This window comes from Lingula anatina, chromosome 10 (assembly GCF_051362555.1).
Source record: "Lingula anatina isolate TDL-2025a chromosome 10, LinAna3.0, whole genome shotgun sequence".
Taxonomy (NCBI): domain Eukaryota; kingdom Metazoa; phylum Brachiopoda; class Lingulata; order Lingulida; family Lingulidae; genus Lingula; species Lingula anatina.
Window position 1 is genome coordinate 1049004 of NC_141776.1, and position 9332 is coordinate 1058335.

General features: G+C 32.1%; 2 protein-coding genes and 1 long non-coding RNA gene across 3 annotated transcripts; 1 reads left to right on the forward strand and 2 right to left on the reverse strand.

The window, feature by feature from the left end:
- Positions 1-2534: 2534 nt before the first annotated feature.
- Positions 2535-8148, reverse strand: LOC147759338 (DNA-dependent ATPase/E3 ubiquitin-protein ligase HLTF-like). Its single transcript, XM_086997392.1, has 2 exons — positions 8020-8148; positions 2535-2690 (listed from the first exon to the last, which is right to left on the reverse strand). Exons 1-2 carry the CDS (start codon positions 8131-8133, stop codon positions 2535-2537), a joined length of 270 nt encoding a protein of 89 aa, XP_086853518.1. The 5' UTR covers positions 8134-8148.
- Positions 3658-6108, forward strand: LOC106165480 (tripartite motif-containing protein 2-like). The gene has a single exon (XM_086996541.1). It carries the CDS (start codon positions 3809-3811, stop codon positions 5759-5761), a length of 1953 nt encoding a protein of 650 aa, XP_086852667.1. The 5' UTR covers positions 3658-3808; the 3' UTR covers positions 5762-6108.
- Positions 8149-8639: 491 nt separating the features above from the next.
- On the reverse strand, positions 8640-9212 carry LOC147759339 (uncharacterized). The gene is made up of 2 exons (XR_015331364.1): positions 9047-9212; positions 8640-8755 (listed from the first exon to the last, which is right to left on the reverse strand). It is a non-coding gene; the product is annotated as an uncharacterized LOC147759339 (long non-coding RNA).
- Between the last annotated feature and the right edge of the window lie 120 nt (positions 9213-9332).

Genomic DNA, 9332 nt, shown 5'->3' on the forward strand with positions numbered 1-9332 from the left:
TTGTATATTATTATATTATTTATTTTAGTTTAAATCCATACCTTACTATCTGTAGTAACAGTCTGATATGTAGTCAACACAATATCCTGTTGTTGTATATTATTATATTATTTATTTATTTTAGTTTAAATCCATACCTTACTATCTGTAGTAACAGTCTGATATGTAGTCAACACAATATCCAGTTGTTGTATATTATTATATTATTTATTTATTTATTTTAGTTTAAATCCATACCTTACTATCTGTAGTAACAGTCCGATATGTAGTCAACACAATATCCTGTTGTTGTATATTATTATATTATTTATTTATTTTAGTTTAAATCCATACCTAACTATCTGTAGTAACAGTCTGATATGTAGTCAACACAATATCCTGTTGTTGTATATTATTATATTATTTATTTATTTTAGTTTAAATCCATACCTTACTATCTGTAGTAACAGTCTGATATGTAGTCAACACAATATCCTGTTGTTGTATATAATTATATTATTTATTTATTTTAGTTTAAATCCATACCTTACTATCTGTAGTAACAGTCTGATATGTAGTCAACACAATATCATGTTGTTGTATATTATTATATTATTTATTTATTTTAGTTAAAATCCATACCTTATTATCTGTAGTAACAGTCTGATATGTAGTCAACACAATATCTTGTTGTTGTATATTATTATATATTATTTATTTTAGTTTAAATCCATACCTTACTATCTGTAGTAACAGTCTGATATGTAGTCAACACAATATCCTGTTGTTGTATATTATTATATTATTTATTTATTTTAGTTTAAATCCATACCTTACTATCTGTAGTAACAGTCTGATATGTAGTCAACACAATATCCTGTTGTTGTATATTATTATATTATTTATTTATTTTAGTTTAAATCCATACCTTACTATCTGTAGTAACAGTCTGATATGTAGTCAACACAATATCTTGTTGTTGTATATTATTATATTATATATTTATTTTAGTTTAAATCCATACCTTACTATCTGTAGTAACAGTCTGATATGTAGTCAACACAATATCCTGTTGTTGTATATTATTATATTATTTATTTTAGTTTAAATCCATACCTTACTATCTGTAGTAACAGTCTGATATGTAGTCAACACAATATCCTGTTGTTGTATATTATTATATTATTTATTTATTTTAGTTTAAATCCATACCTTACTATCTGTAGTAACAGTCTGATATGTAGTCAACACAATATCCAGTTGTTGTATATTATTATATTATTTATTTATTTATTTTAGTTTAAATCCATACCTTACTATCTGTAGTAACAGTCTGATATGTAGTCAACACAATATCTTGTTGTTGTATATTATTATATTATTTATTTTAGTTTAAATCCATACCTTACTATCTGTAGTAACAGTCTGATATGTAGTCAACACAATATCCAGTTGTTGTATATTATTATATTATTTATTTATTTATTTTAGTTTAAATCCATACCTTACTATCTGTAGTAACAGTCTGATATGTAGTCAACACAATATCTTGTTGTTGTATATTATTATATTATTTATTTATTTTAGTTTAAATCCATACCTTACTATCTGTAGTAACAGTCTGATATGTAGTCAACACAATATCTTGTTGTTGTATATTATTATATTATTTATTTACTTTAGTTTAAATCCATACCTTACTATCTGTAGTAACAGTCTGATATGTAGTCAACACAATATCCTGTTGTTGTATATTATTATATTATTTATTTATTTTAGTTTAAATCCATACCTTACTATCTGTAGTAACAGTCTGATATGTAGTCAACACAATATCCTGTTGTTGTATATTATTATATTATTTATTTATTTTAGTTTAAATCCATACCTTACTATCTGTAGTAACAGTCTGATATGTAGTCAACACAATATCCTGTTGTTGTATATTATTATATTATTTATTTATTTTAGTTTAAATCCATACCTTACTATCTGTAGTAACAGTCTGATATGTAGTCAACACAATATCCTGTTGTTGTATATTATTATATTATTTATTTATTTATTTTAGTTTAAATCCATACCTTACTATCTGTAGTAACAGTCTGATATGTAGTCAACACAATATCTTGTTGTTGTATATTATTATATTATTTATTTATTTATTTTAGTTTATATCCATACCTTACTATCTGTAGTAACAGTCTGATATGTAGTCAACACAATATCTTGTTGTTGTATATTATTATATTATTTATTTATTTAGTTTAAATCCATACCTTACTATCTGTAGTAACAGTCTGATATGTAGTCAACACAATATCCTGTTGTTGTATATTATTATATTATTTATTTATTTTAGTTTAAATCCATACCTTACTATCTGTAGTAACAGTCTGATATGTAGTCAACACAATATCCTGTTGTTGTATATTATTATATTATTTATTTATTTTAGTTTAAATCCATACCTTACTATCTGTAGTAACAGTCTGATATGTAGTCAACACAATATCCTGTTGTTGTATATTATTATATTATTTATTTATTTTAGTTTAAATCCATACCTTACTATCTGTAGTAACAGTCTGATATGTAGTCAACACAATATCTTGTTGTTGTAGAACTTGAGCACTCTTACATCTAGAAGGTCCATAGAATACATTGATGGCAAGATGAACTCTCTCATCTACGTGGTCTTCTAGTTGGTCCTAAAGTATAAAATAGACAAATGTTTGGTGAGAAATATCTGTCTGCTGAAGAAAGTAAACACACAAAATGAGTGTAAGAACTCAAAAGGATAATAACTGTTCGTTTTGGCCAAAAAATAAATTTTCCTTGACTAAACAACAATTTTCCCATGCCAATTGTTACTGAATCCATTTCTACATTTAAAGTCAGTCCCTGATTTTTTACTAAAAGGTTTTTTTTTTGTAATAATCTCTTAAGATTGAAGTACTTAAGATTAAGAGATTATTACAGATTATGACCATCTAGGTCACGTGGTCTGATGACAAGCTCAGATATCAGAATAATAGCTATAACTGCCATTTCTGTGAATTATTTACGTTTTTATAATTACACTATATCTAGTGAACAATGTTTTTTCCCTGTTCCATTTTGATGCAATTTTACATAAAACTCAACAGCGAAATCACCAACAAATTTTCATTTATAGTACTGGTAATATGGACATACAGAATATGGATAATGTGTGTGTGTGTGTGTGTGGGGGGGGGGGGGGGGGGGGTAATAATTACTTGATCACTTTACTAGAAATCAGTCCAATAATAGTATTACTCCTCCAGAGTAAGATCAATTTTGATCTTAAAAGCAGAATAAGTCCCTGTTAAGACCATTTCTATTACAGTTAAGGCCACTTAAAATCATTTGTGATCTGAAATTATGGATTCAGACCATTTCAGGCACACCATGACAGCGCACCTAGAGATGGGGTGAGTTGGGTTTAAAGTTCAAGTAGTGACTTCACAAAATAACGAGCAAGCCCTACCATACCTGTGTCTTCACTGCAAGATATCTAAACTGTAGTTACAGCTCTCACTGAATCCATCAACCTGAACTGACTACCTACTCCAGAGCCTAACATCTTCACTGGTGAAAATAAAACTAAACACATTCTTAATTCATAATACATAGTGAAATGCAAAAACAAACTGCTGTGGGCTCACACGAGATGGCAACTGGGTCACTGATAAGATAACTGTTATAACTCTACTGAACACACATTCATAGTTCATTCTCTCCCACCAGTTTACTGCTGAAAAGAGATAACTGCTCTACATAGAACAGTTCGGTACAAGCCCCCAAGATGGCTACAGCTCGCGATGACAGAGATGGAGAAGAAAGCCTACGAGCCAAAATAACTGAAAATTTTGTCAGCTGTCCATTATGCCTTGAGGAGTACAAAGATCCGACAGATTTACCATGTAGGCATACATTTTGTAAGTGTTGTCTGAAAGACTATACTCCTGACTTAACACCAGGAAGTAAATTCAGATGTCCTGTGTGTCAGAAAGAGACTGAAGTTCCTAAAGATGGACTTGAGGGCTTCACTCACAATTTCTACATTGAAAGCTTGCAGGACACTGTACTTCAGCCAACACATAAGAAAAAGTGCAGCTCTTGTGTTTTGTTGTCCCAAACTGAAACAGTGGCAACTTCAAAATGCATCACCTGTCATGACTACCTATGTGACAGATGTTCTCCATTCCACTGTGGTAGCAGACTCACTAAAGATCACAGGGTACTCACTTTTCAACAACTTCACAGTAGTGAGTATCAAAAAGTAATCCAAGAACAGCAAAAGATTATCTGCCCAGAGCACAAAGGTGAGATGATACGATACTTTTGTTCACATTGCAATGTCCCCATTTGTCGTGACTGCAAAGATCTACACCATGATGGCCACAAACTTATCTCACTTGAAAAAGCTGCAGAGATGGTAAAACCACAACTTCAAGTCAAATTCTGTGGCATGGAGAAAAAATTTGAAAAGGGTGAGAAATCAATAGATATAATTGATGAAATATTGACAACCCTCCAAGAAAATGAAACCTTAGTTCAGCAGAAGATCAAAACTCGTGCAGCTCATCTACGTCAACTGGTAGATCAACGAGAGAAAACCTTACTACAGGAGCTTCACCAAACCACCAGCACTCACAGAAATAATTTACAAATTTCCCGCAAAAACTACAGTGCCACTTGCTCCTCTATCAAAACCACAACAGATGTAGTAAAGAACATCCTTCAACATGGTGCCCCCATAGATGTCCTCATGTTACAACACCAACTTGGACAGAGACTAGATGAGCTACAGTCCACTTCAGCTGTGGATGATATTCCAGAGGAACTTAAACTCACACTCACCACCAACACAGAAGTGGACCAAGAGATATCCAGTGGGGCTGGCCTGGGGGATGTGCAGATATCTAGACAGTCAGCTTTGCCCAAGTTCAAACCACAGGCTGAATGTATGCTGGAGTTTGACACTGGCTGTGGGTTGACAGTGGACATTTCAGTGAGTCCATACAGGGAGTATGTTACTACCCATGGCCAGAGGAACAAGGTGAAGGTTTTTAGTTCAGATGGTACATCAAGGCAAGAGATCACACGTGTCTCAGACACACAGTTGAAATGTACAGTAGGAATCTGTCACTTTCCTGACGGAAGGATGATTCTATCTGGTATGATCAATAACAAACTGTTCATCCTGTCACCACAGTGGGAAGTACAGCAAACTGTAGATGTCAACAACCCATGTGGTGTGGCTCTCAATAATAGCTGCACTAAGATTGCTGTGGCACAGGGTGGTGAAAAGTCTGTGAGTGTGTTCAGTATTGATATAAAAGGGAAAATAACTTTAACTGATGTGATAAAGGACAAAGATGGGAAACAGTTGTTCAATGAACCATATAAAGTAGCATATATGAGCAATGGGTGCCTTGTTGTTAGTGATATATCACAAAAGAAACTTCACATCCTAACCCCATCTAGTGACCCACTGTATCAGTACACAGGACCTGATAACAAGTTAGGTCGTCCCTTTGGTGTTTGTGTTGATGCATATGACAACATACTGGTTACAGACTGTAATAACCACTGCATACACCTTGTATCCCCAGATGGGAAGTTCATCAAGTACATAGCAACCCAAGCTGATGGACTAGCTAATCCACTGGGATGTACCATCAACCAGGATAGAGATGTGGTTGTGACTCAAGGGAATGGGAAAGTGAAAGTATTCCAATACTTAGAAAAATGACATCCTTTACAATGATAAGAGACTGAACAATATGTACTTTTCTGACATATCTCAATGATGTAGTATACAAGATGACAAAGCATCCAAATGTAAAGATACAAAGCAAACAAGACAGCAAAGCTGTCAAATGTACTGACAAAAAGCAGAAAAGAATAATGGACAGAATAGGATATGGTCCATTCTGGTGCAATAATATGTTACACTTAACTGTAAAATCAACATCATAATTTAATTATGCCCAACGGATAATACCAATTAAAGAATAAGCATGGGTTGTTTCCCTGGTACTTATTAATGAATAGATTTTCTTTTATTTCCCTTTCTGTTTGGGTTGAATAGATAAAAGCATTGGTAAAAGTAACAATTAAACACTCATTGATAAAGACGTCACATTTAAGCCTTTATGACATCACCTAGTAACAAATAAACAAAACCCCCTGAAGAAAGAAAGAAACCGGTCGGGGCAAGAAAGTTGAAAGAAAGTTTATTATATATATATATATATATATATAGTAAATTTTAATTAGTTATTTGTCTATGCCATATTGTTTGTTTAAATGTCATGTTAAAGAATTATATAGATTAAGTATTTTTTAAGAACTTTTATACGTTTGTTACACTACTAAACAATGTTTACAAATGTAGTTAATTATAAATTTATTGTTAAGAACTTAATGAACTAATTAATGTAATAACTAGCACGTTCTTATAATTTATCTATATATCTTTGCATGCATCTTGATCTGTATGTCTATACATATAAATTCTATTATTTTTTGTTTGTTTGCAACAGGAATCATAAAAAATGTTAATGAAATGGGAAGTAAGTATTATTATAGTAACTATCCTTGGTCAATAACATAATATATATTAAAGGGTTTAATTTAACATTATCAACTTAAAATGCTTAAGTTTTACTAATAAAATGAGAAGAGTCTAACTGATAGTTTTATTGTATGATAGGGATATATAGGTAAACAAATTATAAACATCTGTTTTAGTAAAATATATTTTGTTGCTTCATACAACATATAAATGATTATTTGTGCCTAATTTTTGACTGAATGGCAATTTATATATGTATGCTTAAACATATTAAATGGATTCATAAATTTGTACTTTAAAATAAGGTAATGATTACAAGATGGATGTAATCACATTTGATTAACCATTATTAATATTTTCAGATAGATGTATTTAAAGGACAGAAAGAGTATTAATTGTCAATTACTAGCCAGTTAATTCACAAATATATCATTTTAAATTCTAGTTATATTTACTGGAAGGAAGGAATATTATGTAATTTGACTTTATATTTCATTAATCAATTATTTTTCTTTACATATACCTGTAATGAGTACTTTCATATAAACAGAATATGAAATGATCAAACTAGAAAATCACAAACATCCGCCAAGGCAGGAGTTTTTCGATTATTATTGATTATTGATATATTATTGATCCTGATCACCACCAAAAACTAATAATCTGTTTCTTGGCCCACTTCTAACAGTTCCTGAAAATTTTATTAAAATCAGTCCATAACTTTTTGAATTATGTTGATGACAAACAAACAGACAAACAGGTGAAAACATTACATGTACCTCCTTGCTGGAGGTAATAACTCATCTTTGGGTAAATTTAATTAAGCATGATTTAAATAAAATGGTTTTAACTTTTGTGATATAGAATTTATTTGGTAATAGATTATTAAATTTTATTTGTGAAAGGTTTGAGGCTCAAAACTTATTTCAGCAGGAGATTAATTATGATAAGGTTTATTTCAGTTCAAAGCTGAGTGACTGTGGAAGTATTTTATTCACAGGTACTTGAATGAAGTCAAAAGTGATGTGTTGGCATTCATTAGGTGTGTGTGAAAGTTATCTTGAGTTTCTCAGTGGAAAGTTATTTTAACTACCATCATGTAATAAATATGATTGAAATTGAATAAAGCAACCTTTTTGATTTTGAAAATGAGACAGCAGTTCTGTTGTTTTTGACACCGGCATCGCTCGGTGAAAGTACACAGCAACAACAGATGCAGGTGACAGCTATATGTGCAGACACAACTGTGTCTGTACATAAAAAAGGTAATCTTGACACATTCCTGTTACCTCAACTTAAACCATATCCAAATCTTTCACTGATGAGAAAATTACAACCTATAAATTATTTTTTCATTAATAAAATTCGAGTCGTTTAAATGATGGAGATTGGGACCACTGAATTTCTTAAATAATGTTTAAGAAAGCACTTACAATCCAGTTGCTGAGCACAGACAGAGGACAGACAATTAGAGTTGTTCTTGGGCCAACACAATTAGTGCGACCATCACTACTGAGGTTGTTGGCACCTGTAATAGTAAATATCATTTACAATAAGCTAAAAACTTATCTGTAACAGATTTGAAGCATTCCTTACATTAGGCTAAAAACTTATCTGTAACAGATTTTAAGCATTCCTTACATAAGGCTAAAAAAATTTAAAGGCGTACAATGCAGATAAAACAATTATATTATAGCACAGACTGCTTAAACAGCTTAGATGTCTGGCACACCTACTGAAGCTGCTAAACAAAAGTTAATTACCCCTAGCAGCTTCAGTGGGCGTGACAGACATCTAAGCTGCTTAAGCTGAAAGCAATTTAGCAAGGAACCCCTCAGAGATAGATCGATCCATAGTTAGTACAATCACTGAAAGTAACATTTGAACATATGTCTTAAAACTATTCACCATGTCAAAATTCAACACCCAGTTTAACAGATGACAATCAAGCCAGGACATTTATCATATCAAAACAGAACAATAAGGCCACTTTCTCTGTCCAATATTTAATTTTTATTCTTTTTTAAGGGGATGGTGGGAATTTCATTGACCATCAATTACCTATGGGAGCAGACACTGTGCCTTTCCTCTTCTTTCCACTGGAGACGTCAGCATCAAGATCTGGCAACTCAAGATTTGGCAGTGGTGGCAATTTTGGCAAAAGATGGACTGAAATAAAGCACATATCATATAGGTAAAGCATTATATATAGGATACAAAAGTGTACATCAAGCACTCAACAAGGTGGAAATGCACTTACAATCAATTTGGCTTTAAAAGAGTGGTGCTTACAACTTGATCATTCTATTCTATACTCTACAATCAGTGATAAGCAGCTTTGGCTTCAAAAAAGTCCAAAATCTGCCATAAAAGTCTCATTACTGTTGTAAGCACCCAAACCACCGTAAAAAGTCAATAACCTGCTGATAATTAAAAAAAAATCTCATCCCTGTACCATACCTTTGGCACCAGGTATAAAAGGGGCACTCTTCCTCTTCCGCGACTTCTTTAAGCTGAATTCCTGCTTCACTAAGGGAGAGTTACATGGTTTTTCCTCCTTCAGGGAGTGTGGGGCTGTGGCAACTTCAGTCTCCATTCCAACACATGGATGCATATGAGATTCTGTGGACTTGAATCTCACCCTTCTCCTGGACAGCAGGCTATGTAGAGCTGACTTCCTGCACTATTGGTCTAAGAGTTTTTACCACTCAGTAGGATGTTCAAAATTTAAGAAATTATGACTTAA